Source organism: Ruditapes philippinarum, unplaced genomic scaffold (genome assembly GCF_026571515.1).
Source record: "Ruditapes philippinarum isolate M1 unplaced genomic scaffold, ASM2657151v2 ctg888_1_1_1_1, whole genome shotgun sequence".
In the NCBI taxonomy this organism is placed as follows: domain Eukaryota; kingdom Metazoa; phylum Mollusca; class Bivalvia; order Venerida; family Veneridae; genus Ruditapes; species Ruditapes philippinarum.
In genome coordinates, this window is record NW_026861129.1 from 172,575 (window position 1) to 196,901 (window position 24,327).

The following is a 24,327-nucleotide window of genomic DNA, read 5'->3' on the forward strand; positions in this document are numbered from 1 at the left end:
GTTACAATTAACAATTACGTTCTTTTAAAAATTTGTCTAAATAGAGGGTTAGTCTCTACTCCTGGATGGTCTTATGTAGGGACTCTACTGTACCATATTCTGCAATTTTAAATGAACGCAGTAGAATCGCCTTGAGTTGGTCGCGGTGATAATGCCGTAAAGTCGCAGTAGGAGCGTTTGAGAAAACATAAAGCTCCGTACAAGCGCCGTGCACACACAGTATAAGTGCGGAAGAAACGCAACACAGTTTCCGAACAAGCGCCGTGGATAATTACGGCATTCATTCAGCGATCCTTCTGCGATTTAACGGCGCTCCTGTTGCGTTGAAGGAGATGCTTCTGAGTTGCTACGGCGTCCTTACTGCGACCCCACAACGCTTTTATCAGAACGCCGAGTGGCGGCGTTTGTTTTGAGCATGCTCAAAACGCGCGCCGTCGGTCGGCGTTCTATGCGATGCCACTGCGATTCTGTCGCGATGCTGCGGCGATATTTGCGATCTTACTGCGCTCACCTCGGCGTTCTGAATTTTATTTGAACGCCGTGAGAACGCCGCCCTAGTGTGACAGGGGTTTAACCGCCTAATGTATAAGGTTTTATGTTAATGGGTTTTATCTAGAAAAAGCTTACGTTTTAAGTTCCAATCAAAGTTTGAAGGGTTGACGGAAAGACTGATGTTCTAACGAGACAGTCTTATGTAGCTGCTCAATTGATTTCAGCCACATAAAAGAAAAATCGCCGCTTAAAAGCTTACGGAATGAATGGCACAAAAGAGGAAATACTATTATTTATTGATCTTGTAGCCACCATACAACATTAAGTTAACAAGTTTATTTATCTTTTCCCAGAAGGTCATAGACCCATGTGGTACAAAATGCAATATATATAATATGGCAAACGTGTATCAATATTAATTTGACATGATCACATACATACATTATAGTAGCACATTTTACATAGAAAACGGAAACATATACTCACCTATTACATGATATTCATGCTTATAATAAATCGAATTTTCATCGTATTTGTCAATAGTTACTAAGTATATATGCAACATAAGATTTAAAAGAATAATGAGGTGTGATATAAATCCAATTTTAATGACTTTACATATTTGACTAGACCTATCACTAGAGAAGAGATTAAAAATCTCTTCACAATTGAATATTGAATTTAAATCATGTTGATAACGAAAGTGTGAATTTTACATACATTTTTACATTCTGCATACACCATTTTTGACAGTAGCAATAATTAAAGCATTTATTTAACAAATTTGATCAAATGCCTGTTATGCTCCTGAAATGCTTTTCTTCTTTATCCAAAGATAATTGCTATGGTCTTGTCACATGCAGACAGACAGACGGACAAAGCTAAATCTATATTTGCACGTACTATCAAACTTATGTAATCGGATTAATTGAGTTAAACGTTTTAAAATTTGGTTTTGTTGATAAATCTACCCTTTTTCAATTACTTGTTAGTATTTTGATATAACTATTTTGTTAATAGTGTTGTCGCAAAGAACGTGGGGGCGTCAGTGGCCGAGTGGTTAAGGACGTTGACTTCAAACCACTTGCCCCTCACCGCTGTGGGTTCGAATCCCGACATGGACTTTGGATTCTTTCATGTGAGGAAGCTATCCAGCTAGCTTACGGAACGTCTGTGGTTCTACTCAGGTGCCTGTTCGTGCCTGAATCAAAGCACGGAAGGACATCTGAGGTCTTCCTCCACCAGTACAGCTGGAACGTCGCGATATGACCTATACTGTGTCGATGTGACGTAAAACCCAAAAACAAACAAACAAAGCAAAGAACGTTGTTTACGTAAGTTCATTCACATCTAGTTGATAAAACGAAAACTGCACAATGTCATAAATTTGTTATTATTACTCGTTACAGCAGTATGCAAGTTATCAATGTGGAACGCTCTCGCTTTTGCGAAATATCGGGGTATAGTTATACAAGTAATAAACTCCATTAAAAATCTTTACAAGAAGCAAGGCATATTTACAATGCGATTAGGCATTAAGTGATCTAGGCCCTCATCATAGTGAAACTATCGCGCTGAGATAATATTCAAAGGATTTTCGATTGTGGATAAAATTTTAATATGTGGGGCAGCATTTTTGCAGTTGCATCTGTAGGTGTTTTGTCTATGTTCATAATTCAATACAGGTATGTATTTGCATTACTTCTCATTTTCTTTGAAGGTAATTATACCTCAGATATGAATATTTTTTCTTATTCTTTAGGAAGGTCAAATATATTGTCAGTATTGTTTTAATAATGAATTTAGAGCGTCTTACTCGTAGATGTTCAAAAACGACAAAAAGTAGTGTTGAATGCGCAATAATGTGTTGTAAAAAGTATGGAAAATGCTATTTAAGTAGAATTTTGACATCCTTACAAAATACTAACTCCCTTTACTAATATTAATCAGCATTGAGCAAAAGAAACAAGTTGATATTTATAGCTAATGAGGTTTGAGGTTGTTTTTTTTTTTTGTTGTTTTTTTTTTCTGTTTTATTTTTGTTGGTTTTTGAACCCGAAAAAGATATTAAAACTAACAGGTTTTGAAAAATAAAAATGATTTTTAATGCTTTTCTTAGGCTTAATGGGCTTCTGATTCGTTAAAATATATATTTATACATGTATAACATAGCAGATGCAAAAAAATGTAAATAACATTTTTAAGTCTTCTCTTGAACCGATTTGAGTTTCTGGAACGGGTATGAAGATGGAAAATATCACGGGATCAGTAATAGTTAACCTATAGCTCTTCAGCGCTTCTTATGTAAAATTCTTCCAAGTATAATTTCCAATAACCGTAAATTATACCATACCCAGACTATGGTATAATTTTCAGTTTTGAAGATCGAAGGAGTAAGTGTTTGTGGGCGGAGCTATAGGTTAAAACAGATACACCATTGGTGCGTTGACGATTTCTGGGTTTGCGTAAATTATACCATAATCACGTGACCTTTCTTATGCAACCTCACTCGACTTCGTCTCGTGAGGTTAAGGCATTCGTCTCGTGAGGTTAAGGCATAAGAAAGGTCACGTGATTACGGTATAATTTACTCAAACCCAGAAATCGTCAACGCAGCAATGGTATATAATATAGATATTTGAGCTCTTTCCATCAACATTTGTGACGCTCCTGTAAGAAATTATATAAGAGACTAATTTATTCGGAGTCGACACTGTTTTGTCGTCTTTAGGGAGACTTTATGTCATCATATTTTGCAGCGAACATGAAAACTGCTACACTTACTTTCATTATTTATTAAAAATAAACATCAATATAGTCAAGTGTGCGATTTTAAGTATTTACTTTTTGGCTCTCCGGTATGGAAGCGTCCTAGTGCCAAACCTGAAATGTTTTTATGTCATAATTAGTAGATAGTAAGTGCTAATTAGTAGAAAGTAAGTGCTAATTAGTAGAAAGTAAGTGCTAATTAGTAGATAGTAAGTGCTAATTAGTAGATGCTAAGTCATAATTAGTAGACAGTAAATACTAATTAGGAGATAGTAAGTGCTAATTAGTATATACTAAGTCATAATTAGTATATAGTAAGTACTAATTAGTAGATACTAATTCATAATTAGTAGATAGTAAGTGCTAATTATTAGATAGTAAGTGCTAATTAGTAGATACTAAGTCATAATTAGTAGATAGTAAGTACTAATTAATAGATACTATGTCATAATTAGTATATAGTAAGTACTAATTAGTAGATAATAAGTCATAATTAGTAGATAGTAAGTACTAATTAGTAGATAATAAGTCATAATTAGTAGATAGTAAGTACTAATTAGAACATAATAAGTCATAATTAGTAGATAGTAAGTACTAATTAATAGATACTATGTCATAATTAGTATATAGTAAGTACTAATTAGTAGATAATAAGTCATAATTAGTAGATAGTAAGTACTAATTAGAACATAATAAGTCATAATTAGTAGATAGTAAGTACTAATTAGTACACCCTAAGTTATAATATTGTAATCGCTGCGTTAACAGAATGCAAGCAGCGATTACAATATTATAACTTAGTATGTACTAATTAGTACTTACTATCTACTAATTATGACTTATTATGTTCTAATTAGTACTTACTATCTACTAATTATGACTTATTATCTACTAATTAGTACTTACTATATACTAATTATGACATAGTATCTATTAATTAGTACTTACTATCTACTAATTATGACTTATTATCTACTAATTAGTACTAACTATCTACTAATTATGACTTATTATCTACTAATTAGTACTTACTATATACTAATTATGACATAGTATCTATTAATTAGTACTTACTATCTACTAATTATGACTTAGTATCTACTAATTAGCACTTACTATCTAATAATTAGCACTTACTATCTACTAATTATGACTTAGTATCTACTAATTAGTACTTACTATATACTAATTATGACTTAGTATATACTAATTAGCACTTACTATCTCCTAATTAGTATTTACTGTCTACTAATTATGACTTAGCATCTACTAATTAGCACTTACTATCTACTAATTAGCACTAACTTTCTACTAATTAGCACTTACTTTCTACTAATTAGCAATTACTATCTACTAATTATGACATAAAAACATTTCAGGTTTGGCACTAGGACGCTTCCATACTCCGGGGATTGAAATTTTGCTCCATATTATCAATTAGTGCAAACAAAATTTTTACTTTATATCATGTGTGAGCATTTTTTATATATAGAGCTTTGCTGTACTGACCAAGAAAGTACAGAAAAAGATGTCATAGAGAAAAACGTTATTTAAATATGGCGTCAAAATACCGGTATGCGCTATTTATGAAATTAACTCATGACTCGTTTAAGCGCACTTTAATGCAAGATATTGTTAATTTCTTAATATGATTGTATACAGAATGTCGGTGGTTCTACGTGCCAGAAATAATGCACAGAAGGGCACCTGAGGTCTTCTCCGAACGTTGCAGTATGACCAATTCTGTGTCGGTGTGACATAAATCAAAATCAAGCAAACATCATGTGAAAATCGAATGAATCATTTATTCGAATTTGAAAAGTCCTAAATGCATAAAGGCAAAATTAAAAATTGATTAGTAAAATTAAATTGAATTGTTAATAAAGTTGTTGGATACAGATATAAGTCATTCTTTCATAATTGTTTTTATTATCTACCCCGAAGGAGCGTTCGCAAAATGCTACTTTTGTTTCTATGGAAAAATCGTATTGTAAAAATGTCTTTATTTGTTTATTTTGAACATTGAATTTCAAAATATGTACACCATTGTTTATATTATGGTGTTATTATTATAGTATCTTTATGTGGAAGTTGTATTAGGCAAGATTTAATTTGCATAGGCTATAACCTTATAAAACGTTTCGTATATATTTACATGCAGTTAAAACAGCAAAATATGAACAAGTATAGAAAGTCAGGTAAAAAGAATAAATTTTTAACATGCATAACTTACTTCACTTTTAAATAAATGATTTCATACATTTAACCGGAGATGAAAGATATCATGCATAAATAAGGTGTATACTTTTTTTTTCATAAATTTTCATAAAGTGCACGTTTCTTATCGTTTACATCGCACAGTTTAAAAAGAAATTTGCTTTTAAACTATAACATTTCCCCTCAATTAACGATCAACATTATTTTTTGTCCAATCACATTGTAGTATTTTTCAAATTTCTGCTAAGTCTAACTTTGGTTAATGTGCACTAACTAAATAAAATTCACTTAATCTGTCGTCTAACCTGAGTCTAACAAATTTCAATAATGCATTATATTAGGGAGGAGTTAGAGGTATGGTTTGCACTCTGAATTGTAAAATATCTAGGTTAGCAAAACAATGCCAACGTAAAAAACAATTAAGCGAGGTCAGGTGTTTCTAAATGTGAGGATACAATCAATTAACTTGTTACATAGATAATACATGTGGAGCATGCAGAGACAAATGATTACATAGTAACTTTTTTTATATCCTTTTAACTCTAAGAAAAATGTCTGTTATTAATTGTTTTAAACTTCTTTTTTTTCTAGAAAAAGTAACAAAAACATAATTTTCTTTCAGTTTATAGGAATGAACTGCACTAACAATCCTTGATATTAAGAATACAATGATAATACATTTTTGGCTTGTAAATTGACCCCCTCCACCTGTTCATCTAGATTGACACACAGAAAAACTGTTTTTCAAATGAGCAAATCAATAGGGATTCTAAATGTTAGTAAACATTTTCCATTTATTTATAAAGGATGGACACATTTCATTAACTCCATTGTTTTTACCTATTTGCATCATTTTCCTGGCTGTTTTTTTTTTCAGCATGATAGTCTTACTGAAGATAAAGATATTAATTCTGTGACATTTCAGTAAAAAATGTGCCTGATTATTTGTTGATAGGGCCATTTATTTAGCTTTTTTAAATGTGATATGTTAGAAACTTGACAAGATGTAGACATCTTGTAGAGCGAAAGGGCGGAGCTATCTGTGATTTAGTGAAATGCCTTGTTTTTGGTTGAAAAATAATGTTGATCATTAAATCTTCGATGTCAGTGCCAACTTCTCGATACTTCATTAAATAGGTTAATGTTTAATAATATGCATAGACTACATATTTTTAAACACTAATCTATACTTAATTCAAAATAATTGTTTACCAATCATAAAATGTAATTTTTTTTATTTACTTACTAATATTTTTGTTACAACTATAACATTTTGGCACTTTTGACATTGAACTCGTACGCGGAATATTATTTCTTTTGTCACAGGAATATCGTAGCGTAAAATGTCTGTTGTCGTTTTATAGTGCAGAATGTAACACTTAAACAGCCAGAATATGTAATAAAAAGTAAAGAAAATAACAAAATACAAGACAAGGCTATGAGAGAGATCCAATAACTTGCTTTGAAATCTTCCCTTACCCGGGCGATAGACTTTTATCTACAAAAATACATTGGGTCATACATGTATGTTCAATATATGCAGAACGCTAAATTCCACCCGCAAAATGTAAAAGAGCATTTTAAGTTAACAAAATAAAAATGTTTTTTTAGATGAAAGAAAAATACAGAATCTAGACAAAAGTGATCCCTCAGAAGCATTAATCACTACAAAATTAAATGACCATTGCAGACTCGGTTTGAAAAGGGATAAAAATGCAATATTCCTCACGCCCACTAGCACGGGCTTGAGCGGTTTTTAATTTTTTACGCTTAAAAGTGCACAATTTCTTTTTCATAAAAATGCGAAAGATAGACGTATACAACTTATGATAAGCGTAGTGTTGCAGTGTTTATAGTACTTCAGATCCTTACTCCTTATTTTTACATAACATTCTACTTATGGAATCATGACGTCAAAAAGTCGTTTATACCTTTGAACTAATATTTAAACAACCTTTAGAAACCAAATAGGTATAAAAATTGTACCATAGTAAGTTGGACATAAAATTGCAAAAAGTGAAAACTTTTGAAATTTTTGCACTATGTTGGTTTTCTCACGAGACGGAACAAAATTTTTTTCAACTTTCTAAATTAAACACACTCTTCATATTTTTTAAGGGATTGGATTGACTGGAACAAGAAGTTTAATTACAGAGTCGCACCCGGTCCATGTAAACAAATCTTAACAGGTGAGTCCGTTACAAAACAATATAAAAGTTTGTATATTTCTCTTATTGGTAAAATAAAAGTGTTATAATTATATTTGTCGCATAATTATTATAACCCCGTCAAGTCGTTGTTCTCGTGAGCAAGAAAAATTTTACACTCATTTCTCAGTACTTTTGGTTCAAGAAACGAATTCAAAAGTAGTTCAATGAGCTAATAGCCTTCTACACAATAGAACAGAAATAAATTCTGTATAACTCAATGGCCATGTTGCCTTAACATGCATGTATCTTGTATTGTTTGTAGCGTTCATGGGTCAATTTAAGATAATTTTGCATATAATTTTCAAAATAACATAAAGAAATAGACGTCCCCAAATCTTGCATATTCGATCCATTAAACCTCCATGTTACTATCATATTTCAGAAGGAGGTTCAGAAGATGTCACTTATGTTGGCAATGATATAGTTATAATGTCATCAGTAAGTTCATATTTTAAAATATATTTGTATATTTAAAAAGACCAATTTATCAATTTTGACTTGTATAAGATCGCTTTGTGTGCTACAATTTAGACATTTTGCCTTGTATATGATTTCTTTCCGTGCTACAATTACATTCATTTGTATATGATCGCTTTCTGTGCAACAATTTAATCATTTTGCTTTGTATGTGACTGTTTTTCGTGCTATAGTTTAATGATTTCAACATTTATATGACCTGACCGCTTTTCGTTTACATTTAATCATTTTTACTTGTATTGATTGCTTTCCGTGCTACAATTTAATTATTTTGACTTGTATAAGATCCCGTTCCGTATGGCAATTCAAAAATTTTGACTTGTATATGATTGCTTTCCGTGTGACAGTTCAGTTATTTTTGCTTGTATATGATCCGTTTCTGTATGACTTTTCAATTATTCTGACTTGTATATGTTACCTTTCCGTGCTAAAATTTAATTATTTTGGCTTGTATATGATCCTTTCCGTGTGACGATTCAATTACTTTGACTTGTATACGACTGTTATCCGTGCTACAATCTAATTATTTTGACTTGTATATGATCCCTTTCCGTGTTACAATTAAAATAGTTTGACTTGTATGTGCTACAATTTAATCATTTTGACTTGTATATGACCCCTTTCAGTGTGACAATTCAATTATTTTGACTGGTATATGATTGCTTTCCGTGCTACAATTTAATATTGATACGCCTTCCTTCTTTTGTTACCACATTTACCTTTTGTATCTAGGCATTGCAAACCATTTTTATATAAATATATTTTATGACAAAGGGTATTGGAGCAGGTGAAGGTGAAGGCGTAATTAAAGCGCTTGATCTTAACACAAGCCAAGTTGTTAACATGACAATACGTGGAGCACCCGACAGAAAAGATTTCATGACAAAGCCGCACGGAATATCTACCTGGAAAGATGAAAGAGGTGTGTAGTAAATTTGTCTATGAAAAGTAAAGGTGTTTTCTGGTATTTTACACTGCTAGATATGTAAACAAAATTCTTTTATCATACACACATGTATCAAATGAAAGTGGCTCATTGTTTTTATATATATGTAACTGATTTTTAAGAGATATATGTTATATATTCATTTTTAACTATTCATTGTTTTATTTCTTTTTATCATTTGTTTGTGTGTCTTAAATTTGAGGAGGTGCGCAAATAAATGATACATGTATATCATTTCCGGTATTATATGGCATTGTGTCTAAAACAATCTGTATAATATGTATGTATATGATGTATATGTATATATGTAACGATCCATATACATGTATAACCGTTATAAGTATTCAGGTAAACATCAATCAAGACTAACAACCAGGTATAAAATTGTTTATTTTTCTTCTTTTGTTTCACATTTGTTGGATATCTAAACAATGCATTTGCGTGTTGCCATTTTGTCTATCATTTACTCATGAATTGACAGTCTCCCCATTATCATTCAACTACTGCATCTTAATTTACAGTTTGGTACTTGAACATTTGATAAATATGCTGTTATCATATTTCCTGATAAATGTTTTAATGAAAGATGGTCATGATTAAAATATGATTATTTGGCTTGATAGAGCTCACATTCAAACTGTACGGATTTTCAAATGCTTATGTGACATGCAGAACAATTTATTTCTAATATATACAAACGTATTCTTTATCGCAGGAGGTTTTGATTTGTTTTATCAAGGAATTCTAAGCACATTGTCACTGAAGGGTTTTAAATGATTTTTTACTACAGGGGAGATGTATTTATACGTTATAACACATCCGCTATCAGAGGACAGGATAGAAGTTTTCAAACTGAAAGAGAATGACATTTTAAAATATAAACGGACCATAACCGATCCACTCATGGTAAAGTATGTATTTACCTGATTGTTAGTAACATTTACTGCAAACTTTGAATACGGAGTATCAAAGAGCGGATATGAACACTTTTATTTTAATTCGGCTTGGCTAAGAATTTCGTTAATAAATTTTCTCTATGAAAAGTAGGGCAAACATGTGTAATTATACTGTAATGATAGATTTAGATATCTTAGATACTTATCACCTAAAATAAATAGCGTCAAATGTGAAATAATTTTAACAAAGGTAGCAAAATGTAAAGGAAGAGGTATTTTCTCACTGTTCTTGTTAATTTGAATGTTTGTTGTTGTTGTTGTTGCTGTTGTTTTGTACTGGAAATATTTCAAAATATATTAGGAGTGTGTGTTTTGTCAGCACATCTCAATACTCTTTGACTTCACATTGCCCCAAATTCTCATTTGTTTTACAAGTCAATGCCACTGTGTGAATATATATGCAACTTAGATAATTGTGCCATCTAGTAAATTTATCTGCTCATAAGAGATCAGATTCAAAATAAGCGTGTAAGGCATCTTTGTGTAAAATATGGTACATTTAGATAATTTTGAAAAATGTAATGTAACATTGGGTCGGTCGTCAGTACAGTTTTCAAATATTGTGAAATTGGATTGAAAAGTGATTGAATGTTTCTCAGTATGAATGACCTGGTCGCAGTCGGACGAGACAAACTCTTCATCACAAAGTTTAACCATTATCGGGACAAACCACTAAATATGTTGGAAATGTTGACGCAAAGGGCATGGGGAGCTTTACTTTACTTTGATGGCAAAAAAGTAAGACCTGTTGTACCAACTGGCCTTTCAATGCCAAACGGAATCAACATTTCACCTGACCAAAAGTAAGTTTTCTTATAAAGCATGAAAAAATATGGATCGATATGACATAAACTGAATTGTTTATTGTTGTTTTTGTGTATTGTTTTTTATTGTTGATTTTACTTTGTTAGTTTTTTTGTTTTTTTTTGTTTTTTGTTTTTTTTTTGTTTTTTTTTTGGGGGGGGGGGTCATAATATCGTTTTATTTATAATTTATACCATTTATCAATTATTCTTTTGATGAATACCTTTCTACACTTGCCATTTTCAGTGCTCTATAACAAATACATGATTTTAACCGCATAGCTGGACGTGACTGTATACTAATTATAGTGACAAATAAATCGGACTATAACTTTTGTTCGGGAACAATCGTTGCATTGTGGAAAACACTTACAGAGCTCGTTAAAGATCACCCGACGAATACACATTAACGCAGATTTACTTAGATAAGACACGTGATTGATATTAACAAATAACATTTTGATAATTTAAATTGTGACATTGTCGAATCAAACGCAAAATCCATGAGAAATGATTATTAAAAAGGCGATGCTCTGTTGTATATTCTATGCTGAATTGATCACTGAACAGATATGCTGCATGTATGTATTAAAACATATTTAAACTTCAGGATGATCTATGTGTCAGAGTTTGGAACGAAGAAGCTACTTGGTTATCACAGATCTGAGGACAATCTCCTGACAAAAGCTTGGGTACTGATTTTAAACTTAAATCAAGACAGCATTGTTTATTAACTTAACTACATGTATCACTGCCAAATAATTCCGCCTTACAAAGGATAAATTTAATCATACACATGTGCCGCTTTTTCAACTCCGTAAAAAATTTATTGCATGGACGTGCATATCTTTTGGCGTAAAGTCATTTGCTTTATACAAACATAATGTAAAGAAGCTCTTAATGTTAGACTTTCACTATAGGCGCGTTTACGAAAATTGATTCTTTTTCACTTCAAACAGCCTTTATTTGGGATATTTGAAAAATAAGAATATTTTCTATTATATATATGTGGTTCATTACTGAATTTATTGAATTCGGAAGACACGCATAATTATTTTTTTTTCAATGAATTCAGTATTGAACTTTCTCTCATTCAATATTTTCTATAACTCAAACATCTTGAAATTACTGCAGATATCGGGAAATTACTTGCTATTTGCTGAACAGTATTTAATGGTTTATCAAGCTGATGCAAATAATTGTAAGTTACCGAAGTGTCTTACTGACTTCGAAAGATATAATATAAAAATGAATCAGATTTACTAGAATCATCGTATAAGAATTTTTGCGTTGTTATTTTTGAATGCCTCTCTGGTACAAGACGTGCTATGCATTTGTATATGGCATGATAAATAAGAGGTAAATACACGGCAGAGTAGGGCTCACAGAGCTGCTTTCCTCATTGGTTAAACCCGTGCGTTTTGTTTATTTTGCGTTATAGTAAAGCTGTGAGTTCTAAAAATCAACGCTCATTTCAAATCACAAAATCAAGACTTCCTTAATAAAATGCAATTTCCAAGTTATTTTTACCTTAGAAAATGACGCTACATGTGTCCATGTTTAGAGAGCCAAATATGATTCTTCTTTTATTTTCTATTACATAAAATGCTTATTAATTAGTGCATTTTAGGGGCTGTATTTTTGCTTTATTTGATAAGATATGCTTTCTTCATCACATTTTCAAACGATAATAGTTAAGTGTAATTCCCTGCTACAATTGTGTTCTCTCTAATGTCAAGTTATTGTATATTGTGTTCTATTTAAAATATTTTGGATAAGAACTTAGTGTTATTTAATTTGTTCTTTTGAGTTTTTGATAAGATATTAGTTTTACTTGTGATAAGATATTAGTTTAACATGAAATCATTTGTAAAAAAGTCCTCTTTAAGTTGGATTTAATAGAATGACAGGTTGATACAACTTGTTTTTTAGTCGTTTGATGTAGATACAATGGTTGACAACATTGAGGTAGATCAAGAAACAGGTGATTTATGGATCGGGTGTCATCCAATAGCGTTAAGGATTTTGGATTGGATGACCAGTGGATTTGGACTGACGCTGCCTTCCCAGGTATTCGTTTCATGAATACACGCATGTTAGACCAAGAGTGAACTTACTCATCATTTTAAGGACATTTTAATATATATCAAAGATTCTAAAATATTTTCCTTTCTGGACAGTCACTATCCTAATAAACTATTTGTTAAGGTTGATGCACCTTGGTTATGTGGCAAAATGCAAAATGGCAAAATTGAAATTGGAAACGTTGTAGAAGTCTGTTTATGTAGTGACAGCTAAACTTCTTTCACTAGGAAACGAAAACGCTGATAAAGAATGTCAATGAAGGTTATTGTCCCTTTTCGAAATACCAAAATAACTGGTATGTGCTAAAGAGAAAACTTTACATAAATAGTATACCGCAGTTAACAATTAACAACTTAATTAGCCATCATATTAAAAAGTGTGGTGTTTTGTGTCTTTCTGCTTTCCATTTTAAAACCCACCAGCTTAAGTTTTTTCGACATTGTGTTGTTTTCGCATTTTAATATATACATGTTGCTTCAGGTATTGCGTTTCAAAATGGAAGACAACATGGTGTCCTCAGTAGAGGAGATATATGCGGACGATGGATCAGAATTACATGGTTCAACGGCGGCAACATATGTTAAAGGCAAACTAGTGATTGGATCTCTCACTACTGAGACTGTCGTTTGCGAGGTGAACTATCTGTCTCCTTCACTTCCTTCAAATTAATAGACATTAATCATTTGATCTAAAGACAATTAATAATATATTGATCTTATGTTTGTGTTTTATACAGAAAGAAACATGGAAATACATAGGAAACACAGTAACTGTTTCGTTTTCTATTGGAAATTAACAAAAACGTTGCTTTCATATCATTGAGTATGGTTCTGTGTTTCTGTGCTATTTTTCCAATGCATGACTAGCTTAGATAAATTGTTCAATATATACATATTTGTATTTTTTTTATCGATTGAGCATCAGGGATGATAATTTCAATACCTGTTTTGTCATTCATAAATTAAGCAGTTTTTGTGATCATTTTTAACAAGAAAAATATTCATATGGTAGGTATTTGAAAAATTCATTGAAATTGAAAAAGCTTTTTTCTTATATTGTTTTATTTGTTTTTGTTTTGCAACAAAATTTAAATCAGGTTTGCTGTAAAGTAGGACCACAGTTTACTAAATTTGATGGGAATACATCAACAAGAATAAAAAAGAAAAATATGACAGCCAGTGTCTTCAATTTTTTTGTAGGAATTAAGTACTGACTACATTTATTTGGAAACTCGAGTATTTTGATAAAAACTGAAGATACGCCAAAAACCTTGCAAAATGCCTATGACAAAAATGAAATATATTTAAACTCATCTGACTAATTTGAAAGTACTTGAAAGTACCAAGGATGATACGCTGTCTTATATTTTGACTGTTTAGTTTTACGGCTCACAAATACAGTACAGGTCATTATTTTAGGCAAAACGATTTTGGTGTTATAAATTTTAAAGAAACACACCTGGATCAAAACCGCCTCGCCAGCTGGAGCAAAGACATGCATAGAGACTCCACTAATTCGAAATAATAATTTAATTTGAATTACCAAGTTAACCGTCTCTTACGATCACGCAGAGAAAAAGGTGGCTGCAATAAGGATACCTAAAATATTATATTACATTAACAGCAACCACCAACACCAGTGTTTGAAACCACCTCACCTACTTGAGCTAAGAGATACATAGACCCCAGTTATTCGAACCTATTTAGTCGCCGCTTATGATCATGCAGGGATAAACGATGGCTGCAATTTTAATGTCTCGACCTTTTAAGACAACCCCTCAACCACAAGTGGGAGAAAATCACGAAATAGATAGCCATTTAATACAGGTGTGTTTTTGCAGTTACTGAAGGCTTTGAATTAAACAACAGAACAATCAACAACAAGAGTTTTATATTTTAAAAATTGGCGAAGAGTATAATAATATCAATAGATAATATATATATATATATATTAAGAAAACGAAATCATTTTAAAATTTGATTGAATTCAAATTTTAATGCAATATTAAAGCACCATCTGCTCTACATTTGATATAATAAAATGAAAATACGTTCACCTTTTAGGACTTCTTTTTTATAAGAATAGTGTTTAAGTTTTGACAAGCAGAATGTAAATATTCCATATCAAGCAGAGCAACTAAAGTTATAATCTATTACTGTTACTACAATATTTTACATGAGGAAGCAATATACAATTGAAGACTCGGGTTGGCAAGAACCTGAACTATTACCAATTTGCACATGCATGGCGGTTTTTTACTGCTAATTCTCGATTTCGTTTTGCCGTGCCTGAGGGGCCGTGTTGTCGTATCGGTAGGAAGCACAGATTACAGTTTAATAAAACGCCAATTTAAGGCGATAATACGCCAAATATAAGGCGACAAAAATATTAACGTCGCGTTGCCGCATGAAAATATCGTATCCGCCCTCTTATTCTTTTCTTATTTTATGTTGTCGCGATTGAAAGCAACTTACACGTTATAACGACAAAACTAAATAAAATTTCCTTTTAAAAGGAAAGGCTTGCTCAGTTGTGCCATCATCCAAACTTTATAATTGTTTTTTTTTGTTTCAATTTATTATCACATTTTTTTTAATTACGGTATTTGTATATCATAAAGGGTTTATTTAGTTTATTTTGTAAAAACGAATATTTTTTTGTCAAAAACGATTTGAAATCTTCTCTATTGTATAAAACTAATAAAGAAAATAATCAATCGTAAAAATACTAACATTGGCTCTCCCACGTGGAGATCTATCTATCATACTGAAGGGAAACAAGTGTGCACATTTCATTTCCATTTTTTTCGCAGAGAGAGTCATTCGTTTTGGCAGTTGCTAATTTCATTTATATAGCAGCTTTATAGACAAGTAAATGCACTAAAAGACTTCGTTACGTGGTACCAATTAATAAGCATGTATCAACTATGTTACACCTAAAATATCTACATGGACAACACAGGATTCGCTATCTGTTACAGTAGATCAGCACGTGGTAAGGTTAATGATAGGCAAGGGCTATTTTTAGATTACCTCACCAAGACGTTGAATTGCGTTTAAATAAATGCGATTGACACGATTGCAGCGGAAACATAGACCGGGTTAACGTTCAATCATGCACTAACAAATGTAAGCAGGAAACCACCTATCCGGAACAACTTTTCCAAAATAAATGGTTTGCAGCCGTGGCTGCAAGCCGAAAAGAGCACAGCAAAATAGAAAATATATATTTCTCATTCTAAAACTATTCGTGTCGTCCTTTCAACCGCGATAAAATAACAAAATTAAGAAATGGCAAAAATCAGCCACCATAATTATATCTGATAAATAGTGTCAACTGTCACCATGTTATGTTTGCGAATTCGTATATAAGAATTATAAATAAACCTTAAAAGTTATTTTTATTAATTCTTTTTATTTTACATGTATTTTTCAACATGAAAACACAACATGTTGACAATGAAATGCGTATACTGAGGTTAAATATAGACATATGACTTCTATGATATGCAGTTTTGTTCAATACATGTTGAATTTGACATTCCAAAATCATTAAAAATTCTTCTGTATTTCTTAGATCATGGATATACATTTAGCCAGTGTTACGAGTATATAAAATAATACTTCATCTGACGATTTTTTTTCAAGAGAACATGCAAATTTCAAAGTAAAAATCGTAAAATCTATACTAATATCAAAGAAACTACAATTTTTAATCACCAATGATAAAAATTAAAGAAATGTAAATGAAACTGTCGAGTAAGTTAACACTATAAAAATATCTTTATAAAATTGTCTGTATAAATACAATTACATTACTTGTTTATCAACATTCATCATTGTCCGGATGATAAAACAAATGTAGAAAATATGATAAACAAGATCAACAAGGAAAGGCGGCGTTCAATGAACGCAACCCCCATATGACCCAGCAACATGAACCAGTGGCAAGCAGCGCAGGCGGACCCCAAACAAAAATTAAAGCAACGAGACTAAAGTACGTAAACTTGTGTCTGTAACTCTTTAAATTACATTATGGACAACAAATTGACTTTGTCTTCTCTACGTATGTTCACAAAAGATGAGAGGAAAATTTAACTGATACCACTTTTATAAAAACCTGGCCAGATATTGTAAAAAAAAATTTCAATCTCAAAATCTATAATAAAGAAAGTATTTGTTTGCGTAAAAGCAGGTACATGCCAAAATCATCAATAATATAAAATAAATAAAAACACAGAATCTCTAAAAGAAGTCCAAAAACGACAAAATTGAAAATGTTGGAGGTTCGGTTTGATTGAGCCTGTCCATGGATGGAATTGTTAATTGCAAGATACCAGTTGCGATATTGTAAAGCTTATTTGCATTTAGCTTTTAGTTTTTTGACAGATATCCCACGTCACAGACGAGGGACTGTGCATGAACAGTTCCGATGATCATTTTTCCAGCAGTGTATGAGGCAACAGTGGAAGACGAACATTCAGTTCCGTCGTTTTGGTAAATCATCTCTATTTCCGAAATCGTATTCTCATGCATCTTCAAACGAAGAACCTAAATATAATCAGAAATAGGAATATTTAAAGGAAAGGTTTTATTAACAGGGTCTGTTTAATTGTTAATTACATATTGTATTCCAGCGACTTTATCTTTAATACAGGCAGTCAATAAGATAATCTACAAATAAAGAAGCAAAGCAGAACAATATAGATTTTATCTACATTGTTGATACAAATATATCAACTAGGCAATTTTATTTAAACTTTTTTTGAGTCAGTAGATACTTCAAGTGTAAACGTTTTTTTTTTTAATGAACTCATCTGTTTGATGTAGAACCGTTTGACCCAGAGTTTTAAAGATGTTCATCTGTTATCAAGACCTGTTTATGTCGTAATTAAGAATTATATCAACATTGGATGACATATGAAATTGCCATTGTTTTTTATGAAGCAAATAGTCAAATTTGAAGCCGATGTTAAAAGCTATATAACTTATGTATACAATGTAAATAAAATGCAATTCTAAAGACAATGTCTTTCCAATTTTCTAAAGCGTTGAATGAAAAACAAGTAAATGGATAGAAACAAATTGGCAAAAATAGATGCTCGAAAGAGATGCTCGAGATGACAAGAAATGTTGGCTTACTTGACAAGGAGGTATAGATCCAAAATATGTGTCAATAGTTTTCCATCCTATCGGATGGGATCCTATCCAAAGGTCCCCCGTATCGGGTCAACATCAATATTGTCAGGGATGGTTCCAATATTATTACTCTACAAGAAAACATCGAAACATGGTAAACAAACTTGTGTGAGAAAAATATTTACAGTGATTTATGAAAATATAAAGCTATATCTTTTCTCAAATATTTTCATTAAATTTATTAATTGTACAATTACGTTGTTTCAATATATTTATGGTGGATTAAAAAAAAAGAAATCTGTCAATATTCAAATCACATGAATACAATACGACTACGGAATAAACGTTGTTTCAATATATTTATGGTGGATTTAAAAAAAAAAAGAATTAGTGTCAATATTCAAATCATATGAATACAATACGACTACGGAATAAAAAGTTCCAGAACAAAACTATATGCTGCATTAGGGTCTTTAAACCGTTTAGCTAAGTGTTCGTGCATGCCTTTGTCGATGTAAGGATACATTTTTTTTTATATAAGTATTTTTTTGAACTATTCTTTTTCAAAATTTAAACAATAATATTGTTAAACTGCAGGGTAGCAGATATATAGCTGTATATATTTTAAAAAAATAGCCTATAGGCATTATTTTTACCCGATTAGAATAAGAGAGTGATAAAAACAATTTTTGAAGAAAAAGATGCACAAAAGTCTGATATTTGTAATGTTTATTGCAGATAAAGACAGAAAGCTTTATGTTATATGGATGGCTCCTTCGGGTTAACAAAGGTGTGAGCTTTACTGGACGAACACCTTAAATGTTTGTTTATATTTTTGATGAATGTACCATTCCTTTGTTGTTGCTTTTGTTGTTGTTGTTGTTGTTATTGCTGTCTTAAAATATACTATACAAAATATATTCTTTCAATGTATAATTAATAAATAATGGTAAATTTAAATGATTGCTAACAGGCGTTTGGAATTGCAAACATTTCTGAGCACATGTATGAAATGTTTATATATTTTTGCTTACCCAGATTTCAACAAGATTGTTTGTAGAATCTCTACGGAATGCCCTTATTTTCTTAGGCAGCAGCCTCTGCGAGGTATATTACTCTAGTATATAATAATATGATACATTAAAATATGATATCATATGACATGACAAAATATGATATAAAACAAAAACTTTTTAGTGAAAATTACCATTTATTGATCCATTCTGTTATTTTTGTTTATCCATGTAACCTCGATTCTATTTAATGCATGTGATGTCCGAGGTTAACTTTAATAAGAGAGATAATATATGGTCAATTGGAACTATAATTCAAACTACAGTGTGTACTTGTATGAACTAAACAATTATGAATAATAAAGCCTAACCATTTCAAACTGTTGCAGAAGGCTGAATGGAACCATTAATCAAATATAAGCTAGCCTGGAAGCTTCATTAAATGACTAGGCGACAAGTTTAATGCAATTTGCAATCAATTGCATTTTGTATTCATATGCCGTTAAAACTAATAATAGTATGCTATGAGATAAATATATTATAATGATAAAAAGCATGTGTTGATTTGGACTAGCAGAACAAACAAAATTATACAAAAGATAAAGGAAAGATTATTATAAAGTTTTAACACTTACAATACAATATCATCATCGTTATATTTTATTATTAAAGTGTTGTTTTGAGTGTTTTTAATCATATACAACTGTAATAAGATCACAATAAGATGCCTACTTTTTGTTTTGGAGAGATGTTAATTCCGTTGGGAAGGTGAAAGCCAGATGCAACCTCCCGTGCCTTGTGCCCATCATAATAAATATTGCACCGTTTTTCATGCCCATCAGCGTTTCCATCATATATCGGTTGTAATCACGAAATCTGGCAAAGTAAGTGATGTAGAACTTATCCTTTCCAACTGCCACAAGATCATTCATACTGGAAATAAAATCAATTAATTAATCAAAGTTTTAAAAGAAAAAGCAGTTATAAAGAATATCTATTCTAATGATCACGCATAATTTAAAATTAGGATTCTACATTCCGTAAAAATTCAAAATTTTCCTTAATTATTCATTTATTTATTTATTTATTGTTTGTTTATTTATTTTATCTATTGTAAATGCAATTTCAAACGAACATGTTTCAAGAATTCAATTTTTGATATAAGAAAGTGTTATTCTGGCAAAGTAAATTATTCTCCAAACATCATTAAGATAAAAATTGCATAATTATATCAGAAGGAATCATTCTAATTTTTAAAAAACAATACCTTTTTATAACAGTGTAAATATGGAACGATATTTAGCATATTCTTTTTACTTTATTTTTAATAAACATGCAACATGTTAAACATGACATTGACATATACGTTCTCAGTTAATAACATTTGATTACTTTTGTGAAATATTAAATATCAATAGTGGTTAAAGTAAAGAAAAACGGGTGTTTTATCAAGTTTACTTACAAGTCAAACTTCGGATCTTTTATCGTCTTGACATATCTCAAGTTAGAGATTTGAGGACCTCAAACACTTCTATATGATCTTCAGAGGGCGGATGGGTAACCACATAGAGGAATAACTGATCTGAACAAACAGAAAAACTGAAAAATTAACATTCCAACAAGAACTTACGACAGGACTCACGATGTCACATGATGATTACAGGCAAGTTCTTCAAATAAAAAATTTCAAACGTATAAAGATAGAAGAAAATGGTTCATCAAGTGTCAATTGGCATTACTTATGTGCTGAAAAGGACTAATGGTTTGTAACAGATTTTCGAAGAAAATGGAGTAAAAATTAAACAAAATCATTGCCGAAATTATGGTTTTTTGAAAGAATCAGTAGCTGATCATCATTGCCATGTTAAATGACAATATAAAACGAATCTATGACGAGGGCATAATCTGAAAAAAAATGGTTACAAATAATATATGAAAAACAAGATCAGTAAGGAAGAGCGGCATACTAAATGAAGGTACCAACACAGCAAAGTAACCAGTGTTAGAAATGTTATACTTCCAGATTTAAACATATTTATTTCGAAAAATACAGTGTACTTATATGTACACAGGCTCTATCTTATACATTGTTTTTGGAAAAGGAATAAAACGACAAGTAAAATACAATAAACTGTAATCTCCTTAAAGTGATAGGTAAAGAAACATACCTGTATCAGGATCTCGCCATGTTGTAATAACCGTGCGGAGACGACAAGAAGTCTTCCCTAGAAGGTATATTTGTCATGTTTAATGTAATCACCTTGTTACCATTGTTCAAATCCACAGCTTTCATTTTGCCCGGAGGACCGAGAAAGCCAAAACCCTAAATATACAATGCAATAAAAATTACTAATTCAATGCAAATTTTATATCGAATTTTTGTCTTCATTATAATGTTCAAGAAAGTTATTCTTTTGTTTGCTTTGGTTTAGTTTAAACATGTTAAATTTACTTTGCCTGTAATGAAATCATCACACGTTTCTTTTGTCCAAGATTGAGTCCGCTTATTGGAATAAACCAGTCCTTACGGACATCTTAACCACGGAGCCACTCCTTACCATTTATTTCATTAATGTTTTTTTTCCTCAATCGCACTGTCAATTAAAAATTAAAGTAAATTACCGTCGACATTAACATGATTCCGTTTCCTATATGTGTTATATTTAAACTCATCTGACTAATTTGAAAGTACTTGAAAGTACCAAGGATGATACGCTGTCTTATATTTTGACTGTTTAGTTTTACGGCTCACAAATACAGTACAGGTCATTATTTTAGGCAAAACGATTTTGGTGTTATAAATTTTAAAGAAACACACCTGGATCAAAACCGCCTCGCCAGCTGGAGCAAAGACATGCATAGAGACTCCACTAATTCGAAATAATAATTTAATTTGAATTACCAAGTTAACCGTCTCTTACGATCACGCAGAGAAAAAGGTGGCTGCAATAAGGATACCTAAAATATTATATTACATTAACAGCAACCACCAACACCAGTGTTTGAAACCACCTCACCTACTTGAGCTAAGAGATACATAGACCCCAGTTATTCGAACCTATTTAGTCGCCGCTTATGATCATGCAGGGATAAACGATGGCTGCAATTTTAATGTCTCGACCTTTTAAGACAACCCCTCAACCACAAGTGGGAGAAAATCACGAAAATAGATAGCCATTTTAATACAGGTGTGTTTTTGCAGTTACTGAAGGCTTTGAATTAAACAACAGAACAATCAACAACAAGAGTTTTATATTTTAAAAAAAATTGGCGAAGAGTATAATAATATCAATAGATAATATATATATATATATATTAAGAAAACGAAATCATTTTAAAATTTGATTGAAATTCAAATTTTAATGCAATATTAAAGCACCATCTGCTCTACATTTGATATAAATAAAATGAAAAATACGTTCACCTTTTAGGACTTCTTTTTTTATAAGAATAGTGTTTAAGTTTTGACAAGCAGAATGTAAAATATTCCATATCAAGCAGAAGCAACTAAAGTTATAATCTATTACTGTTACTACAATATTTTACATGAGGAAGCAATATACAATTGAAGACTCGGGTTGGCAAGAACCTGAACTAATTACCAATTTGCACATGCATGGCGGTTTTTTTACTGCTAATTCTTCGATTTCGTTTTGCCGTGCCTGAGGGGCCGTGTTGTCGTATTCGGTAGGAAGCACAGATTACAGTTTAAATAAAACGCCAATTTAAGGCGATAATACGCCAAATATAAGGCGACAAAAATATTAACGTCGCGTTGCCGCATGAAAATATCGTATCCGCCCTCTTATTCTTTTCTTATTTTATGTTGTCGCGATTGAAAGCAACTTACACGTTATTTAACGACAAAACTAAATAAAATTTCCTTTTAAAAGGAAAGGCTTGCTCAGTTGTGCCATCATCCAAACTTTATAATTGTTTTTTTTTGTTTTCAATTTATTATCACATTTTTTTTTAATTACGGTATTTGTATATCATAAAGGGTTTATTTAGTTTATTTTTGTAAAAAACGAATATTTTTTTTGTCAAAAACGATTTGAAATCTTCTCTATTGTATAAAACTAATAAAGAAAATAATCAATCGTAAAAATACTAACATTGGCTCTCCCACGTGGAGATCTATCTATCATACTGAAGGGAAACAAGTGTGCACATTTCATTTCCATTTTTTTTCGCAGAGAGAGTCATTTGTTTTGGCAGTTGCTAAATTTCATTTATATAGCAGCTTTATAGACAAGTTAAATGCACTAAAAGACTTCGTTACGTGGTACCAATTAATAAGCATGTATCAACTATGTTACACACCTAAAATATCTACATGGACAACACAGGGATTCGCTATCTGTTACAGTAGATCAGCACGTGGTAAGGTTAATGATAGGCAAGGGCTATTTTTAGATTACCTCACCAAGACGTTGAATTGCGTTTAAATAAATGCGATTGACACGATTGCAGCGGAAACATAGACCGGGTTAACGTTCAATCATGCACTAACAAATTGTAAGCAGGAAACCACCTATCCGGAACAACTTTTCCAAATAAATGGTTTGCAGCCGTGGCTGCAAGCCGAAAAGAGCACAGCAAAATAGAAAAATAATATATTTCTCATTCTAAAACTATTCGGTGTCGTCCTTTCAACCGCGATAAAATAACAAAATTAAGAAATGGCAAAAATCAGCCACCATAATTATATCTGATAAATAGTGTCAACTGTCACCATGTTATGTTTGCGAATTCGTATATAAGAATTATAAATAAACCTTAAAAGTTATTTTTATTAATTCTTTTTATTTTACATGTATTTTTCAACATGAAAAAACAACATGTTGACAATGAAATGCGTATACTGAGGTTAAATATAGACATATGACTTCTATGATATGCAGTTTTGTTTCAATACATGTTGAAAATTTGACATTCCAAAATGCATTATAAAATTCTTCTGTAATTTCTTAGATCATGGATATACATTTAGCCAGTGTTACGAGTAATATAAATAATACTTCAATCTGAACGATTTTTTTCAAGAGAACATGCAAATTTTCCCAAAAGTAAAAATCGTAAAATCTATACTAATATCAAAGAAACTACACAATTTTTTTAAATCACCAATGATAAAAATTAAAGAAATGTAAATTTGAAACTGTCGAGTAAGTTAACAACTATAAAAAATATCTTTATAAAATTGTCTGTATAAATACAA

At 31.2% G+C, this 24,327-nt stretch overlaps 1 protein-coding gene across 1 annotated transcript; it reads left to right on the forward strand.

The window, feature by feature from the left end:
* Positions 1 to 2,081: 2,081 nt before the first annotated feature.
* On the forward strand, positions 2,082 to 13,624 carry LOC132714619 (serum paraoxonase/arylesterase 1-like). The gene is made up of 9 exons (XM_060697512.1): positions 2,082 to 2,177; positions 7,597 to 7,667; positions 8,071 to 8,126; positions 8,940 to 9,087; positions 9,902 to 10,022; positions 10,667 to 10,870; positions 11,481 to 11,562; positions 12,803 to 12,940; positions 13,436 to 13,624. Exons 1-9 carry the CDS (start codon positions 2,113 to 2,115, stop codon positions 13,622 to 13,624), a joined length of 1,074 nt encoding a protein of 357 aa, XP_060553495.1. The 5' UTR covers positions 2,082 to 2,112.
* The last annotated feature ends 10,703 nt before the right edge of the window (positions 13,625 to 24,327 follow it).

Bases quoted from the DNA above. Each gene is read 5' to 3' on its own strand.
- LOC132714619 (XM_060697512.1), top strand. From the start codon at position 2,113: ATGTGGGGCAGCATTTTTGCAGTTGCATCTGTAGGTGTTTTGTCTATG. The intron at 7,668-8,070 runs GTGAGTCCGTTA...ATCATATTTCAG, and splicing joins ATGTAAACAAATCTTAACAG to AAGGAGGTTCAGAAGATGTC. The intron at 10,023-10,666 runs GTATGTATTTAC...AATGTTTCTCAG, and splicing joins ACCGATCCACTCATGGTAAA to TATGAATGACCTGGTCGCAG.